This window comes from Eleginops maclovinus, chromosome 3 (genome assembly GCF_036324505.1).
Source record: "Eleginops maclovinus isolate JMC-PN-2008 ecotype Puerto Natales chromosome 3, JC_Emac_rtc_rv5, whole genome shotgun sequence".
In the NCBI taxonomy this organism is placed as follows: Eukaryota; Metazoa; Chordata; class Actinopteri; order Perciformes; family Eleginopidae; genus Eleginops; species Eleginops maclovinus.
In genome coordinates, this window is record NC_086351.1 from 20,788,936 (window position 1) to 20,809,229 (window position 20,294).

Sequence of the window (20,294 nt, forward strand, 5' to 3'; positions counted from 1 at the left end):
CACAAGCTGAGGGATTGGTTCCTTAGGTATGTGACCTTTGAAACCCTGGCTGTATCCTGAGATGGTTATTGGTACACTGCAGTTCCAGAATTAATGAACCGTGGCATTGACTGCCTTTTTCTGCTTATTGTTTTCTCTCCTCTTAAGCTGCTGCTACATATTCAGTTTTTTAAACATGCTAAAAAAGACTTATCTTATAATGATGTTGCATTCAGAGATATGGAATCCTTATTATAATAACCACTAAGTCACCATGATGCTGACAAATTTGAGTCTACAAAAAAAAGCTTTCTTATCTTTGAATTTCTTCTTCTTTCTCTTTCCCACAACTCCTCTCTTTGTCACACATTATCCCTGAGCTGGCTGTTGTGATTGATTCTCCCTCCTGGAGAGTCAATGGGAGTTTGTTCATCTGGGATGGTGTTTCCAAATAAACAGCAAAATGGGATCTGGTTGGTGTCATGTCTGTAATAAAGATGTTATCTGCCCTTTTAGTCAAATACCAAGTGTTGTTTTTGTTGGAGATATCTGAGCATCTTTAGTAGCCTTTTCATTTATGTGCATACATTATTGAAACAAAGCAGCAACTCAAGACTCAATGCATTCGCATCAAAAGAGAAGTACCCTCTTGTTGTTTTGAACCATTAATCAGGCTTTTATTGTTGCTATACATCAACTCAGTCTCCCACCTACTGCTCCTGACCCCTGTGGTGTTCTTGTATTGAGGTGTCAGTCTTTGCTCTTCTTTAAACATAACTTCTTATATTTCAGTTGTTCATTTTCTTTCAGGTTATTCATTCATTGTGCTAATGTATTACAGCTCCTTGTTGGCTGTCTTGTTTAGTTTCAATATACATTTTCAGCCTGCCAATATCACTTTTTACACATATTTTAAAAACATATTTCTTTGGTAGATGTTTTCCTGTTGCATTTGTATGGATGTAGCTTGCTAGCTTTGTAGAAAGATGACCACCTCATGCTATGATCTCTTTGCTTCTCCATTTCTCCAACTAATGGAAACAACTGTAGACCTACCACAGCAGACCTACGTATCTCCCACTCTTAAACGCAAATCAATTTATATCTTCTTTTAAATGTACATTTCTGGATTTTCTTTTTGATATTCTATATCTCGCTTTTAAAATAAAACCTACCATTAAAAGTATAGACTTTTAATTTCTTTGTAAGTGGACAAACTTACCAAGTTGGCAGGGGCTCAAATACTTATTTCCGTCACTTTATATTAAGGTCACTGCCACAGTTCTAAAACCAGACATTCAAATGAACAAACCACACAGCTTGACTGGGGTATCAGTGTTTCAAATAAAGTTTTTGGGAAACCTGAGGCTGTTGGAGCCGATTTGCAGTGTGCTATACTCATGCTGTGTCTCAATTCACATACTTATTTGCTTACAACTGCTGTTTTGACTGAATAAGTAAGTCCCAATGCAAAATACCACAGCTACGAATACCTTGTGGTTGCACTCAAAGTAAGAAAGTTGTCAGAAAGTGTGGAAACCTGAAAACTTTCCCCCCTCAACAACTTGAGGCTACTTTACCTGGTTGCTCCGTTGAGCACTATTCAAATCAAACTGTGATTATTGTAAAAGAAATGTACCATTGTTGAAAAAAAGCCAATGTTAGTTATATTAGGTTACTTGTTAATTGTCTGCAATGTTTCCCTAGCACTTACAATCAGGTAGCCAGCTTAACAGCCAGCTAAATTGTCCTTCTATCGTCACTTCCTGTGAGGGCACAGCAGTCAGTGCAATTTGAGACAAAAGTACCTGGTTGAAATTCACACACAGTGCAAGTGTTCAGTGTACGACATGGCAGTGTAAAGGGGTGTATCCAAATTGATACTCAGCCACTGTCTTTCTCTTTCTTGTTTAACCTCCTTTCACTTCCCTTCTGTTAACCTTCTGAACAGCCTTTGGTTCAATACAACTTTTATGTACAACCATGAGAAGCAAGCAAGCAAACCAGGACAAGTTCCCTCTGTCTTTCTGTCTATCTCTCGATCGCAACCTGATTATTCTGGGGGGTCGGACTTGAAACGATTGAGAACCTCTGGCCTAAACTGCTTATCTGTGGATAAAGTGCCCATAATGCTATCATTGCTTCTTCTGTCCTGGGAAGATTATTTGCCAGTGACCTCATTCTGTGGTGGATATTTACTTGGAATGTGCTGGCATGCTCTTTTTTATGTGAATCCTAGTTTTGGACTGGGATAACGAAAACAAGCGTATCAAACAGGCTTGTCTAGTACAGCTTTAAATGGTTCCTCTGCTTACAGCTCCAACCACGTCAATGCTTCTCTCTCTCTCTCTCTCTACGTGGCAGCACCAGAGACAGGCTGAGTGTGGTTGTGGTGGTGAGTGGTCTGGTACTTTTGTTGTTATATAACAACCCCGGTCGGCTGATCACAGCCTAAAAAAGCTGTGAACACTTGCCCAGTTATAGTGGTCCGTTTCATCCCGTCAGCCCACCATCCAGAGTCGGTTGGCCTGATCAGTTTGTCTTAGAAAAGAGCCCCCACCTCTTTCATTCTGTCCTTCTTTCCTTCCCACTCTTTTCTATGTTTTTGTCCCAACTATGATAACTATGATAACTATGGGATAAATCTCTCATTCCACCAGGCTATCCCCTCTCTTACCCCCACTAGCTGTTTTTACAGAGTCTAGACACACATGCCGATATTGATAAAACAAGAGGAGACCACGGTGTGCTCCTGGACAATGAGGACGTCGTGGAGAGTGGGTCTTATCCTGCGGCAGGATTAAGTAGTCTCTCTGATCATCTGTTTGTGTCCTGAAGCAGGGTTTAGGAATGCTTTGTGTGTGTGTGTGTGTGTGTGTGTGTGTGTGTGTGTGTGTGTGTGTGTGTGTGTGTGTGTGTGTGTGTGTGTGTGTGTGTGTGTGTGTGTGTGTGTGTGTGTGTGTGTGTGTGTGTGTGTGTGTGTGTGTGTGTGTGTGTGTGTTCATGAAGCATCAGAGTGTTTACCTACCTGGGGGTACAGTGAATGTCTACATGCAGAAGCATAACAAGGTGTGTTTCTGTTAAGACTTAACTATGCACTAACATCACATTTTTGCACTGCTTGTATACGTGTTGCATTTATGTGTGTGTTTATAAACACACAGAAGGAGGGAGGAAGGAGGCTCATGACTCAGTGTTTCCTCCAGCTGTTGGCCAGAGGTTTCCCCAGTGCGGGTCACAGTCGGCTAGACCAGTGAACTCATCATCAAGCCTCCTTTGACAGAAAGTATCTAATTTAGTTTCTGCTGACTCAAGATTCATCCTGCATGAGGTTTGGATTCCAAATGAGCTTACCTTGCAAGTTTTGTAGCACATATGATTAAGAATAAAGATATTTACATGGGCAAGTCTGAACCTTAAGGCAGAAAGCTTCTTTACACTCAGGCTATGTCCTTATGTCCATCTTTAGCCCCTTACCAACCGGACAGAAAAATCCACTGAGCACATCTAACATCTGGCTTTTATCTTCAATGCAAAAGTAAAAATTGTCTTTCATTCACGGTGCAGTCACAGGTTTACTGTATATGCAGGTCAGATCGACAGTAATAGAAACATGTCACACAGTGATGATACCCCTGTTTTGTCTATAGTGCTTTTTCGAGGCAATTATGCTTGTCGGAGTTAAATTAACCAAGTAAATCATCAGATATTTGGCTGATAATAAATTAGAAACCACCAGACACCATTGACATAAACAGGGACAGCTAACAGATTTTAAACAGTGTTGTCACTGTTTCAAACATTTCCCTTGCTCCCATGCTGCTTTTCACAGCTTGCTTAACCTGCTTTCTGACATGCACATTTGTGACATCGGCCATGAACACACCAGAAGAAGAAACAGCTGAAAGTTATACACAGCAGTTAGCATTGGGGAAGAACACTATTGCTTTTTTTGGTGGGTTTTCTCCCAAGTAAAAAAACATCATTGACATTTTTTGTTACTTATCTTACTTGGATAACATTCCTTTCTGCTGATCGTATCACTTTATGAACTGAGATGCTAGTGTATGCTGCACATACAACTGAAACAAACTGACTCTGGAGTCGTGTAGCAGTGTGGGCAGAACACGTGGCGGTAAGAGTGGGTTGGAGTAAATTTATCTGATGATGGCGGTGTTTATTGGAAACATCTCTGCAGTCCTCTGCTCTGTGTTTGGTCAGCTGCAGCGAGGTCGCTGTTGGTCTGAGGAGCTCTGACATCACTGCTGAAGTGAATCCAGATACTCTGGTCTATAGTGTAACAACAGTGTGGGCCAACTGAACCACTGCAGATGACTTTCCCACAGTACTGTTAAAGGTTACGCAAATGCTACACCCCCCCCCACAGTTGTAGTTCAAAATCAGCTTTTATATTTTTTACATTTTAATTCCAGCACAGTGTTTTCCACTCTGTACTGTCCAAGTGGAATATATAGTACCCTGACACTTTGACTTACTACAATGAAGGCAGGATTGCAGCAGGTTGACCAGCAGCAGCGATCATCACTTCCGGTGAGGGCAGTCTAACCCTGCCCACTCAAAGGTCACAGACATCGCGCAAGTGTACTTCATAGCAGTGTACTAAGAATTAGTATCCGAGTTGAGACACAGCATCTGTCTTTCTCTCTCGTCGAATTTCCTTTCACTTTACGGGGGTTTACCTTGAACATTAGGACTTAGGTTCATTACAATTTCCATTTACAACCACTAAAAGCGAGCGAGTGAGAAACCGTGACAAGTTCTGTCTGTTTATTGATCTCCTTAGACCCAACGAACACCAACCCGAATATTCTGCGGAGTTGGGACTTGAAAAGGTTGATAACCACTGTCCTAAACCACCTTTCTATGGATGGAGGAGCTCATAGGTCCATCATAGCTTCTGCTGTTCTATTCCCTGCTTATAATCTCACTCAAAGGCAGAGAAGACTTTGAATGACTTTATATCCAATTATTTTCATGAGAACAGATATTCTTTCAACAAGTCAACAAAGTCAAACAACTTTGTTGCATAAAGTTTGTGGGTTTGGCAGTACAGGCCTGAAGTAAGGTGCAAAAATGTTAACTTGAGTTATAATTACATTTTACTTTATTTAACTCAACCTTAACTTGACTTTGGACTCAGAATTTCCAGCTTGGCAACTCTTATTTCCTGTGTTTAATATAAGGATTAAATACCCCTGTTAACACACTTTTAAACCTCTTTATTGCTTAGAAGTGCGACTGATGCGGTTTACCTGTTTTTACTGTAATATGTTTGCCTACTTTCCTTTTCTTTATTCTGTTTTCACTTAATGAAACAGGAAACATTTTGTGTTTAAATGACCTATAAATATTGTTGACTTGACCTGAGTCATTAAGTCTTTCAGAAACACATTATAAAACAAAGCTGTAGTGGCACTAATGCAACATGAATGCAGGGCAGATAAATGACGGGAAGCAGGGTTGAGATGGCTATCGGTATACATCACTTTTAGCAAGTGGTTTAACTGATAAACAAGTCATACAAGAAGGCCGTCTCTTGTCGTCTCTGCCTCTTGTGAAAAGAAAGCCCTCCCTCTCCCACACAGCGTTGAATAGAGAAGTGCTCTGTGGCCACACACATCTCTGCCAGGCCGTATCGCAGTGCCAAACATTTGAGCCCTCTCCCTGTCGAAGGCCTGTGGGCTTTTGTCTCCGTGTCTGATCTGCGACTGCGGTTGAGAGAGGCTCAATGGGGAGAAAGGCCTCCCTATAGTGTTAGGCTCAGGTCTCTCTCAATGGGGGTTATTTCTCCTGGATTAGAGGCCATTTCCATTGAAGCCGCAGCTCAGACAACACACAGGACAAAAAAAAAGGAGCAGCTTTTTATTTTGAAGTGGGTGTTGTGTGCTAAAGGGGGAAAACTGAGAGCTAGTGTTATCTGGGAATTTCACAATCTGAATTAATCAGGCTTTTTGTGGAATTACATCATTTTAACATTTAGCCAGAATTTAGGAAGGCTTTTATGGGTTTTAGTTTTTTGGTGTCAGTTCTTCTTTGTCAGCACATTGACAACATCCATGTCCATCTAGTTAGTGTCTCTATAGTGAATCTCAAAACCACATATTTGTTAAAAAAAGAAGTTGCTGCTAAAGGGTTTGCAATATTTTTTGGGAAATATATTTCGATGATTTGATGATATATGTACTTGGACAAGGCTGCAATCCAAACTTCTGTTCTTACATCGCTGTTTGCATCAGGTCATTGTAGGCAAATTATATAGCAGTTTGGCTTTGGGGCAATATTGTTTTGATTTGCCATTGTAATGTAACACATTGCTTTATCTGCTCAATAACTACAAAGGAAACACAGTAGTCCCAGGTTCACCCATTGCTGTATAACATCAGCTGGAAGTTTCCTGTAATGTCTTTGCATGCTAAAGCTGTCCAAAATTGTGGCACGTTTTAAAATACGATCTAACATTGTCATTTTTATGTTTACGCACGTTTTTTGGACATGTTTGATTTTCAATGTTTTTTCCGCAAGCATTAAAAAGTCTTTAAAGGATTTTTGACAACTCTAAGCCACAATACTTCCAAAATGTTTGATCAAAAATGTTTTTGAATGAGATGTCTAACAAAGTAAAGAAAACTGGGGAAATGTAGAGCTAAAATGCTGCAGTCAATGCATAACAGGTATCTGGGATGATCGCCAAATGTAGATCATTTTGTAGTCCAACATTAGCTTATGTCGGACTAGCTCTATCAATTATTCCCTACAGAATAAATTCAGTTGATACACTGCAATTCCGGGTCACTAATCTTTGTGTTCAATTACCAATTTTTGCAACAAATGGAATGTTAAAATGTATCCGACTTAGTCTGATAGGTTTGTGAGCTTTACAATCTTATCGAATGATGGATTAACATAATAGCTAAAGAAAATATGAACTTGGTCCAAGAAGTTGCATCAGATTCTAGAAATTGAAGTATGTAACTTCAAAGGACAGAAGTGTGTGAGAAAGTTTCAGATCTGTGTTAATGTAGTGATAAGGATCCTTCTCCTGTGGGCAAACTAACCCAAGCAGTGGCACTAAGGTCGGACAAAGCCTCACTGTAATGAAGGGAGTGGCTCCGCCGTGGTTGTGGTGGATGGAAATGAAAAGGTTGAGGTGGCAGAGTGTTTGAATCTCTAAAACGTTACGCTTGAATGTCGAGACAGACCCACCCTTTGAACCTCCTGGGAAGCACTGGAATTCATTTTATCAGATCCAAAGAACCAGTACTTTTATCTTTCTTGTTTGTGCATCTGGTGAACTAATTAGCTGTTTCCTCTCCGCTGAAGGCTTTGGGGTGGGCATGGCACCAGTCCGAGGTTAAAGGGGGGCACTGGCCAGTGGCTAGATTACAGGTTTGGGTTGTTACCACGGCTTCTGGAACATGGGGCTGCGGGCATCACATGTGTTGGCACAGGGTGCGGGCACTTCAGATGTGGTCTGGGACATGTGGAAGCTCTCTAGGGTTTATCCTGCCCAGCCCTGTTTCAGGCTCCTGAGGGGACGGACAGCAGGCATTACAGCAGACAAGCTTTCAAAACCTGCATTCAGACAAACAAACACAGGAATGCTTTGTGTGTGTTTGTGTGTTTATGTGTGTTTTAGATTGAAGTTTGTTGAGTGTGTATGTTTGACACTGTACTTTGGTTTCGAAGAATGTAAACAAATAAATACAGTGCAGGAAAATGTTGCTCTTCTATTCATGATTGTTAATAACTGACACATCTTTTGGCATGCTGTATGTTTGGCTCATTTACAGCTACTCTTCCTAGTTACAAAAACATTGATTCACTGTGACTTATTTACATATTTAGACAACAAAATGTGCAATACAGAAAATGATTGACTTATTCAATTATAAACTTGGGATTTTTAATGCCAATATATATCAGTTAAAGATGTCTAACATTTCCACTATTCACATGTGGTGTTTGCAAAATGTATAGAATTTCACAATAAATGTTAAATGCCAAAATTTTACATACACCAAAATGTCGTGCTTTACTTCTATCTATATTGTAATGAAAATTCTCAGAGGAGGTTTGTTCATATACCATCCACATTCAGATTTAGTGCTAATAACATTTCACATGTTTTTCAATGGCTGTTTTATGCCTGAAAGTATTTTCTTATTAATGGACGAATACAATGAGTTGTCCAAAATTCCCTCAGCTAATTGTAATATGTTAAGATATTGATACAAATATTGAAAAACTAAGCTTTATACACTCTTTGGATTTAAGTACAAAAGTACAAAACGTTTTGACCCTATCCATCTGTTTGTTGTTGTGAAGCAGTCTTAACATTTCCAAAACAAAATGAAAGCTCAGTCACCACTGCTGTGTCTTTACCCCGGCTTATGTTGAGAAAATGGCCTTTCTTCAGACCTTTAAGAAGGCCGCCTGACGGACACGTTTGATCGAAAGCGTCCAACAGGCAGGACCTTGAGATTAAAAAGATTGGCAGTTCTATTTACATGCTGAGGACAAGGCCGTCGCAAAGCCAACAATCAAGTCAAAAGTCAAAGAAACGTCAAAACTGGCGTCGACAGTTCCCACGCTTTCCAAACCAAATTCTTGGAACCGTGCACGCTAATCTTTTTCGCCATGAAACCCCCACCTCTGCTCTTTTCTCTCTCCATCACCAGGGCCCGGCCCTGACCCAACCAGCCGTATCTTCAATCATAAAGTCCGTCTACGGGCCAGGGTTTCCCCTCTGTATGGCCAAGCTGTCTGCCTCTTTGTGGGAGATGTTAATTGGTCAGTTTGGTCCCAAGTCTATGGATGGTATCCATTTCACATGTGACACTGGCAGCCTTTGAGATCTCACAGAGCTGTGAGGGCAATTATTCTTAATGAGGCATAGTACGCTTTCTTGGGCCTTTCAACCGTTCTTACTAGCTGTTTTTTTCTCCTTCTTTAGACTGACATGAAGTTAATTTATTGATCAATTAATTTACCCTTTTCTGACAAACAAAAAAAACTGTCTGTCACAGACCCTCTTGGGATTTTGATAAACGACCATATTTGTTTTCAAATGTTTTAAATTTGAATATAAATGCAACAAGCCTTCAAACTGAAAAAAGAGCCTCCTCCAGCCATATTCCTTCCCCTCCCTCTATAAGGTATGACTTAATGAACTGAACTTAAAAATCTTAGTGAAGCTGCAGAATTGGGCGAGGAAAGCTTTTAGTTTTGGAACTAAAAGGCAGAGAAAAAGACAAACAGCGGATTTCATAACTTTACAGTATGTCTAAATCCTTAATCTAAAGTGTTGTCAGTGTGGCAAGTAGTAAAAAAGTAGCAACGTGTCAGCTAATTATAGAGCTCTATGTATGAATGTCTGTGTTATTACATAAGAAGTTAATCTTGGTGGTATCAAGTTGTGTAAGGGCACTAAGTAAATAAACACTATTTAAATACTTACATTTTTTCCACTCATTTAAATAGATTCCTTCTTGGCCCAAGCTTCATCTTTCCACCAAGTTCAATGAAACACCCTAAAGCTAAGCCTACTTGATGGAGGTAAACATGTGGAATTTTAATTATAGTTACATTGACACGGATTAACAGATATACATTTTGATAACATGTTTAAAGTATGGCATCCTTTTCCATTTTTTTCATAATAACCAATGCTTTCACTGGAAAAGTACATTTTTTGGCCTTATTTAAAAAAAAAGGGATCACATGATGATCCATACTTTATTATTGGAGATCTGCTAGCTAACTATCCTGGCTAACCTAGTCATTTGAAATACTGACAAAACACTAGCAATTATTGACCAGGCTAACTGTTCGCGTCAGTAATTGGATTCCCCTGGTTTCTGTTTTGTTTTGAGCTTCTTGCAGTGTTTTTCATTTCCAGTGTTTTTGTGTGCAAGCTTCATCAAGTTGGTGTTGTGTTGTCAAGTAGGTGAAGATGTTTCTTCATTTGCATGTTTGACACATGTTTGTTTTTATATTTGCATCGTTTCTGAAGCTACAGTGCGTTCCTCCTAATGGAATGTTTTGGGCCGTTGGAGTGCGTTTACACCTGTTGGCCACCGTAATCATAGGCAGTACACCAGTAGTTTGTGCCAGTACTGCTTTGTAATTGCTCAAAGGCAATGTGCATTTTATTTGCATTGAAAAAGGCATACATATATTTGTGGAATTCACCTTTTTGTGGCTGCGTCCATTTCTTAATAAGGTGTGTAATATTTTCGATGGGTGATTTAAGTTATCTAAAAGTATTCTCATTAATGTAAAATAATGGACTATGTTACTAATTAGAAAAATTGCCATGTAGTTTTTATCCAGCAACTGACAACATTTCAAGGAAATTTGACCGAACCCTGGCAATACATTTACTTTAAATACATTTTGTGGATCCGTGCAATCTATTTCTATAATGATAAACTAGTGAACTGTTTTATTGAGGGCCTTCTTTCAGTTTTTCGTTTTGAGTTGCGTCAGGAACAGCCAATTCTCTCAACAAAACAGTAAAAGAAGTAGATTTTGACTCCAGTACGTGCCACTCTGAGTGTATCACAGCTAATGAAAGAGCAGCGTGAGCCTGTGTGAGAAACAAATCTTGTTTTATAGCCTCATATTAAGCTCAGTTTGCCTTGTGTATTTTAAGACTCCTTTCTCTTTCTCTCCCATGGTCAGCTGTGGCAGACAGCAGAGCAGTGGTGCATCGTGGGCCTGCTTTTCCCCGAATGCACACAGAGTAGGAAGTAGGCAGCTGGCTCTCTGAAAAATAGAAAATCTTTTTTGATAATTGGGGAAGGTTGTAATTCAGAGCTGCTTCTGTCTATTTGAGGTCCTTTAAGTACAGACTGCATTGAGCCTGGGACACGTACTTCGGTGTCTGAAATAACCAATGGCCTGTTTTTTGTAATGCTCAGATGATTTAGTACTGACAACTAACATTGTTTGAGGGAACTGATGTGTGCATGTTCTGTTTAAACTTATGAAAGGACATACAATATTTCCTGCTTGTCGACAGTTTGTTAACACAATTTCTTTAGGTGTTTTGCTAAAAAGGAAATTATGCATATCTGCTTGTTTCTTTCCCATACCTACGTTTTTAGCGTCGTTACCCTAAAAAACCACTGAGATGATATCTAAAACAGTAATTAGAAGTTTCAGACTAATGAGATTTGGCTTTTTTGTGGTCAGGGCTGATGCATCCTCTGACGTCAAATTCTATTCCAAATGCCGTATTCTGTGCCGTAAACTCTTCTACTTCCCATAAACAGCCTATTTCGTGTGATCAAGCACATTTTTACATTTTTACAACCTCAGAACTGCTGTAACACGACCAGATACACAGAAAGTGCTGGTGGCTTGGACAGGCTGTAAACTGTGGTGACCAGGGTAAGCATTCATGGATTAGGCCTAGGTCCAAATCAGAGACTCTACTGCAGCTTTGTTTTGGTGTTAGCAGTTAGAAACAGTAGATGGCAAGTTGAGCCGAAGGTTGCTGGTCTTTTAAGGACTCCAAATCAAAAATGTGTACTGTAACATGCCTCACTTGAGGAGAATAGTAGAGAATGCTGTTCCCATTTTAGAACTGGGCTTGTTGTGGGTGATTTAGGGACACATTTCCTCCTTTGATTGGTAGCTGAAGTACCTCAATCTCTTTCCGATCAACAAATGACTCCTCTCCTGAGATCAAGTCAGAGGTAAGCCTAGACACTCAACGTGTGCATGTTTTTCAATGTTCTTGCTCAGAGGTCAGGGGCAAGTTAGGATGAAAGCCTAAGTTAAGGTCAAGGTGAAGCAGGTTACTAGCCTTGACCTTGTTGTGTGTTTTTGCGGATGTGTTTTGGTGAAAGTTAACATCGCAGCAGAGTGTGAGCCAGCAGCAGTCCCTCTGAAAACAGACTGGTTGAGAGGGAGACCCTCTGATAGCAAACACCCCCGACAGAGGAAGAGTTTGACACTCAACCTCTCTCATCACTCAGGAATGTTTGAACAAAGATGATTGGTGAATGTTTTCCTCAATATGTAATTGTTCAAAGTTCAAGCAGAGTTGTCAAAGAGGGTAAATACCAGGAGTGCAACCACCATCCATCATGATTAGGATTGCTTTACAAAGAGGGAGATTTTGTTTAATCATGGTCAAAACTATATTCTTCTTGGTGCTAAGGTACAAACAAATTGACAATAAAAAGTCCATGTGATTATGTTACTCTTTAAATCAGATTCAAGAGGAAATACACCTATTTGCTTTTTGAATGATAATTTAATAATTATAAGATTGAGACCCCTCTCATATCGTCAAACTCATAGAAGTTATTTGGCTTATATTATCAGAAAATAACTTTACATCTAAATGAATGAGCACAATTTTGGGATCAAGTTTTTTCTTGCATAATTCAGTGAAAGGACATAAAATCCGGCTTCATTTCACTTTCAATTCACCATAGATCGAACAATTAACCAGCAGTGAAAATGTTGCAATTAACTTGCATAAACTGAAAAGACATGGTGAAAGTGTTTAAAGTTGTACTGTAAGATCTGAACACAAAAGGTTCCCAGACTGGAAAACACCATGTTAGTGACTTGTCATTAAAAGGGATCATGGCCCTAAAGCATAGCCTGCTTTATCTTCCAGTTTACTGTAACTGTGACCATAATTTACAAAATGGGCATATTTGGTATACGTCTTAAAACTACCCCTTGAGACCATTTAATCACTAGGAAAATGTCTACTGAGGCAATAAATCAGCTGGGTAATTTTCTTATAGACTTCTATAATATTATGACTTTTATTTTCAACCAGGGGAATAGCCCCTGCTGGTCATTTAAAATACTGCAAGATATGGTACTTACCTTCAATTTTTTACATTGAGGATGCCCTAGGTTTTGTACCAACGAGTCATTTATGGAGAACCAAATTCCTAAAGGTTAATGAAAAATGCTGGGTCACTAAAGATGACAATGGAGGAGCGCATTTAACAACCAATAGTTAGTTTTCCTACTCTTCATGCCATTGTTTTTGTTTTTAGATTGTGGAGGATAATGGAGGTGTTTTTTTTTGTGTTCACAGGGCTTGGCTTTCTCCCTGGAGGAGCGTCTCCAGCTGGGGATCCATGGCCTGCTGCCTCCATGCTTCAACAGCCAGGACGTCCAGCTGCTCCGGTCGCTCAAGAACTACGAAATGAAGAGGGATGACTTGGACAGGTGAGGCTTACTCACAGAGCAAAACCTATACTTAATACCATAAGGTAGTCCCTTTTTATCAGCTTCAAATCAGTAAAGTTGAATCTCAATAGATTCCAGAGAGGTCTCCCCCTGCTTCTGTGCACAGTGAGAGATCCTTTACATCTGGAAGTCTTCGAAACATGCGAGGAAGATTAGCGATCAGCCTTCAGAGATCTACATCCATCTCCTAACACAATATATCTTACGGATCAAATCCACACTTTTCCCCCCATTTCTCCATCTCCTCCCTGTTCTCCCTGTGTTTTTATAACCTCCACAGCGACCAAAGGAAAACTTCAGTTCAGTTTTGCATGCTTCATTAGACACGTAGGAGTAATAGGAGTGTTAGCATTATGTCATGAATCCACCTCATGCTAACATTTCCGTCTGGATTCCTTTATCAAATCAGGCATCAAACTGAAGTCATAGCCTATCTGACTGTTTCCAATTATATGCAAAGTGCTGAATATTATCTGTGTGTGAACTGCTTCTTATTCCAGTCAACCGTTCCATCAGCTGTCACTCCTAATGTCAATGATGAGCGAGTTGCTTGAGAGAGGGGATTTTGGGTCAACAGGAACTAGACCGCTTCTTAAATCCCACCTCATTTTCTACCATAGCGACGTCACAGCATCAACATGCATTTTAAACGCCATTCCCATGCCCTATCAATGTCACTGACAATCTGTCTCCAGTGTTCCAGCTTTGGGCTTTCTTCCCGTGGATTAAGGATTGCTATTTGCCTGCAGTTGCTCAAGCCCACTGTGTTTACTTACAGTCTGTTCCCCTTCTCCAAATATTTCTTTGGTATTTACTGCTGGACGTTGTAGTTTTTTTCTTTACTACCACGACCCTGTTCTATTTTAATCAGATAGTTTAACTTTTCCAGTGGAATTTGACGTGTTTTCTAGTTATTGTGGGAAATTATTGCGAAGGAAAACAGCACCGCAAGAAGGTTTATGATTTTAGATGATGGAGTGACTCGAGTACCTACTGTGACTGTGTCGTCAGCAGAGGAAATGGATGTTCAAAGACTTTGCCAACTGAAATACTGCAGTATATTAAATGTAACAGCAAACGGAAACCATATCCAGTAATGTATTTGAAAACTGGCTAAGAATGAGCGTTTGATCACTCATGCTAAAATAGATTACGAAAGAGATAGATTATGTCCTGGCTGCTTCAGCGGCTGGACTTTAAAGGAAACACTGCACTCAGTCAGCATGGATCCTTGTGTACTGTAAATATTCCTGTTTCCTGGGTGTGTGTAGCACTCACTCAGCACGCCTATTAAGGTTAAGAAACCTTCCTTAATGTCTGCCAGCAAAACATCAAACAACAGCACACTGCAGTCATATGTTAGGATTATATGTGGGATTTAATTATAGTTTGGTTTGCTGAGTCATAGCAACCAAAGTGTCAGTGAGGAGCAAGTCAAGCTGCTTAAGAACTCAAACTTCTTTTTTGTACTTTTTTTTTTTCAAATAAGCTTGTCACCTACTGTATTTAATAATAGCAAGAGTTTACTTTTCACTGCCCCTGAAAAGCAGATATACTTTTATTAAGAATTCCTAAAGTTTGTTGCTTTTGAAGGGAGTTTTCCAAAATCTGTGAAAATAAGCTTGAGTTGAGTCCTGAAAAGAAATGCAGGGTTTAATCCCAGATAAAATGTACGTTGGAGGGTCTTGAGCATGTTTCTCTTCAGGGATTGTAATGTTATGTTGAATGTCCATTTCCTTGTTTCTTATGTTGCATATTTGTCCTTTTTGATGTTGCAAATGGAGATGCTGTGATGCAAAAAAAAATGTCAGACTCGATCTGACAATAAAGTATTATCCCACGTATACTAGGAACTAATCCATATCTCAGCTAGAGCTGCAACTAACAAAAAACACTTTCTCAAATATTTATTCTATTTTGTCCATATAATGTCAAAAAAATATCCTTCACAATCTCATTCAGTCTATATTGACTGCTTTACACCTCAAAGAATTTAGTTTATTCTAATGTAGGACAAGTAAAAATAGCAAGTGCTCACATTTGAGATGCTGTTCGGCCCTTTGTCTTGAAAAATGACTATGACACTTCAACCTTTGTCCAGATATACAAAAAGTTGACTGTTGACCCCATTTTCTGAATTATAAGGAATTGCCAGATAGAATAACACTGCACACATGAGGATTATTATAACCGTTAATTGTTACTAAATGTTCCGCTACCTTTCAGTGACCTCCTGATTGGATGGCGTTTGCTTGGTTTCATTGAGATAGCACAATTGTAATCTCCATGACAACTCAGTGAAATCGATCAGCCCAGGAGTTTGAAAAGTGGTTAAAACCTTTGAAAAACGTTATCAAGCAGACCTTGAGTTAAGATGAAGTAAAAAAATGTACCGTCACAATTAAACATTAGGATCAGGTATACACTTGAACCCATGGCAGATAATCAATCTATGGCTTCCTTTATTTCAACTCCATACAGTAAAACATACAAAACCCTTCCATGTGATAAATTGCATTTGGCAGAAGCTAATTTGGTCCATCGATATGAAAACAGTACTGCTCAAGAGCAACTGTCACCACGGTGTATTGCAGCTGCTGTGGCCTAACGTATAGCAGGGAGGGCGTGCAGGCCTTTTATCCACTCAACAAGAGGCACCTTGTGCTCTTGGCCTTATGGAAACTTCGGTGATTAGGAAAAGAGCCCTTTCTGGCGAGCCCTGTTTAATTTTGGTTAAATGCAAACCCTCTGTTCCCGGTCAATCTACAGAACAAAGAGCATGTGTAGGATACCCGAAGGGCTGATTTCTATTCTTTGTCTTTTTCCAACCATTGTGAACAAAAGCAAACACAGGCATTTTTAAGTGATTGTTTCATATGTGAGCAGCTTCTTTCTGCTTTTTGTTTATCTTTTGTTACTCCACTGCTTTCGCTGGGTTTTAGGATGCATGGACATTTTCTTGTGACTCCAATCTTAATCTTTGCTTCTCTTTCTTTTCTAAGATAAATTATCTTTAAAGTATGTCTTGGCAGTTCCTTTAATCTCACATAAACAAGCAGGACTCAACATCTGACTTAGATAAACCCCTCTCCACAGTTCCGCAGGTTTGAGTCCTCAAGATGTTAAAGATAACACGCTGTGTTTTCCTCCCTGTCATTCCCAGATATGTGTTTCTGATGGGGCTCCAGGACCGCAACGAGAAACTCTTCTACCGGGTGCTAACGTCAGACATCGAGAAGTTCATGCCCGTCATTTACACCCCCACTGTGGGCCTAGCCTGCCAGCAATATGGTCTCATATTTAGGAGACCGAGGTAAGACGCTCACAACTTTGAATTATAGTGAATTATTAAAGGAAATTTCCAACAAAGTGCAATATAAATAATCTTTTTTCAAAAAGGAAACTGGTGATCCCTCTTTCAACCCAGTAAATCTTCCAGCACAAAGTAATAAGTGTTTTATGATATTAGTTGTTGACAGAGTTGTCTGACAGATGGTTATGTTTTGGGGTTTTGTTGGTTTGTTTCTTGGTCTGTCGGTCAGCACAATTACGGTACAAATTAGTGGCTCAATTTTCATGAAACTTGGTGGAAGGGTGTAGCATGGGCCAAGGAAAAACCCACTACATTCCCAATGACAAGGCAAATACACACGTTATCTTCAATTAGGAAAAAGAACAAAATTCCGTAGCGGGACAATACAGTATATCGTAACGTATTGTATATTAGTACTATGTCACTCATATTGCAATGATTCAGGATGCGTATTCTCATGTGCAGTACTCTGGAAAGGACTGCCAACAAGTTTGCAGCAATCACAACTTACTTTTATATATGTTAGATAAAGAAACATGCACCAAAAACAAACAGAGAAAAAAATGCTAATGTTTTTATCTATTGAAAAAGGTTTTAGGTGGAAAAGTTTGTTTATCGATAACGAAAAAATACCATAGAGGGCAAGAGATTCTCACTGATTTCTAGCTAGTTGAGTTAACACAGAGCATTTACATCCAGATTGGACACAAATCTCTTAGTTATTTGTCCCCAGTTGTCAAAACAAAAGGAGTGTATGGATGCTGAAAAATTTCACACATGGACTACATTATTTGGTTTAAGGTAGAATAATGCTAACCAAGATCAAATCTTCAACCATGCATCACAGATTTTACTTTCAGGGAATGCATTCAGTGAACCATGGCCACCTTAGCTAGGCTAATTTATAAATCAATTTTTGCTATAAAATAATTACATTGATATATAAACAGCAGACTTTTTGTTTTGTTTTTATAGATTGAAGATTTATAAATTTGAACTTTCATGTGTTATTTTACGCTGAGCTTCAGTTAATTGGCAAACACAAAAGTCTTAAGAATATATACTAAAGCTGCACAAAGCAATTGAAATGAATCTCTCAAGGTCCCTTTAAGCATGCATATGTTATATTGGATTTCCTTTTTTCATGTTATCAAATCAGAACCACATTTGAAGGTTGCGGTAGCTCTTTCAGCTGGAGTTTGGTTATACAGCTCCACTCGAGGCAAACCGCTGTAAGCTGTAGAAATCAGTTTAGCGTTCACCTTGAGTGGGTCTGGCTCTGCTCCGAGCAGACAGGTGTGCTTTAGTTTCCTCTTCTCGTCTACTGTAAACACACTTCAACTCTCCATTTCACACACAAATGCAAGCACACCTTCTGCTAGTGTCTGTTTTCCCTCATGTATGTCTGTCAGGTCTAAGTCTCTCACTATCTGACAGCAACACTCCCTAAGCACCGACTAATAGATATTGAGTCGATTGAGCTTTCATTCCCTGTAATGCATTCAGGGACGCACTCTGTTTTACTTGGCTCTGCATTTAACATTACTCATGTGGTTGCAATGGTTTGGTTTTAAGACTGACACGGGTGAGACCACCCTTGTCAAACGTCCGTAGCATGTTTTACGCTCACTTACTGCTGTTAGCTATCATCCCCAAGTCCTTTAAGGACCTAAAACCATACTTATTAGCCAGCAAACCCCAAAGCAACCTATAGATGTTAGACTTTAGGGACTTCAGCTAGAGATGAATGGATGGATACTACAATAAGAAACATTCTAGCATGGGTGGTTTAAATAAAACATCATGATGTTTCTCAAAATGTCCAATAAAAGGCATACTTTTTTAATATTTGATACATTAATTGGGGTAATGTTTTGAAAACAGAACTTTGACCTATAAAACACTAGTTGTAGGCTGTAGTATTTCTTACTTTACTTACTTTTTCACCCCTGAGAATGGCCTGATTGCTAAAGGGGTCCTAACATTCTCATTTTCAGGGTCATATCTGCATTTGTGCCTCTACTGGGACATGTTTACATGCTTTAATGGTACGTTTTTCTCATACTGCCTGTGCTGCAGCACTTCTTTTCACCCTCTGTCTGAAACCAGAGCCCAGTCTGCTCTGATTGGTTAGCTGGCCAGCTCTCTTGTGATCAACTGGTTTTAGCCTTTGCACACCATTTAAATGCCAGACCTATATAACACACCATAGGAAAGGGAAACAATAGGGCCCCTTTTAATTTGTTCGACATATGATCAAGACAATGTCAAAAACATAATAGGTTGGCACTACCTATTGTGGCTACCTAGGATCATTATGACACTGCTGGCAATCAAGGACAGGTCTATGAATCAGGAACATTTGTCAAACTAGCGGGTATCTATAAGAAATGTATTCAAAATCCACAAATGTGTCCAATAAGCATAGCCATTCTTTTATCTTCTGCTGCTCTAAAGGCCGATTTATGGTTCAACCTCGACGTAACGCAACGACCACGCAAACGTGTGGACGCAGCCGTGAACATTTAAGGCCGATACATGGTTCAACGTCGACGTAACGCACGGTACCTTATGGACTTGCGTCGTTGCGTGCACCTCCCAAAATTTGTAACCTTGCGTCGAGGTGACGCAGCCGTAAGGGCTGTGATTGCGCCGCTAAAAAGACAAATGTAATTTCCGTCATTTCGCTTTTCCTCGGTTTTCAATTCCTACAGTCCACAAAGACCGCCATTTAAAAAAAAAAAGCTAGAATGGACCAAGCAGAAGAACGTCTGGTGAACGCCAACACCATGCATGCTTTCTTGATGTACTAGAAGTAATTCCACAACATATGGCTAACATGGGTATATTTCAAATGGGAACCCAGGTTCTCCCATGCACATAACTCTGTAACGCTGTTCGAACAGCTCTCCATTTCCCCATCCTTGCAGAACTATGTGGAAAATATTCCTAGCATGTGTCCCTACCTCTCACACAGAGCAGGCTGGAGGAGTCATTGTATACTCTTCCTCAATCTCACAGCACAGTGGGCCAAAACCTGCTGCCAGAGGCCCCAGAGTTGAGACTTGGACGTCTATTGGAAAGGTGCATCAGGGGGTAATTTAGTGGAGTACAGCGGATACACAGCTGACTATCTTTGACAGATGTGGGGTTTTAGCGCGGCACTTCCTCTCTGATCACAATACAAGGGGACAAGCTGAGAACATCACATATACAGTCTCTGCATTTACTGCATATTCATGTTGTCTTTTAGTCCAAGCCATGGTACTGAGATGGCTCTAGGGAAGGCTTTGTCAGTTTGTCTGTTACCTATTTGGGCTATATCTTACAACTATTGGTAGGATTGCCATACAATTTACAGATATTCATGGCTCTCAGAGGATAAATCTTACACACTTTCGTGATCCTCTTGGGCGATGTTGATGATTTTGTTTTTCATTAAAATGCCTGACAACTTTTGGATGGATTATTTTATAAAACCTTGCAGATATCTACCCTGCCGATGGGATTAGTTATCCCCTGACTTTGTTGTAACACAATCAGCAAATCAAAATGTGTTTTCAAACTGTTAATAGCTCCTGCTACAATTTATATAATCTTGAGGGGTCAGCGTCAATGTCTTTCATTTCTACTATGTGTGTATTATTCAGTTTCTATGTAAATCAAATGCACAGGGCATTAAACTCACAAGCATCCTCTACAAGTGGCTTTAATATATCACAGGTGTGTGTGTGTGTGTGTGTGTGTGTGTGTG

General features: G+C 39.7%; 1 protein-coding gene across 1 annotated transcript in view; it reads left to right on the forward strand.

Moving 5' to 3' along the window:
• me1 (malic enzyme 1, NADP(+)-dependent, cytosolic) overlaps positions 1–20,294 on the forward strand; it is a 79,241-nt gene that overhangs the window by 19,274 nt on the left and 39,673 nt on the right. Inside the window, exons 2-3 of the mRNA XM_063880358.1 lie at positions 13,073–13,206; positions 16,391–16,540. Coding sequence (XP_063736428.1) covers positions 13,073–13,206; positions 16,391–16,540 — 284 coding nt within the window. The remainder of the gene's footprint in view (positions 1–13,072; positions 13,207–16,390; positions 16,541–20,294) is intronic.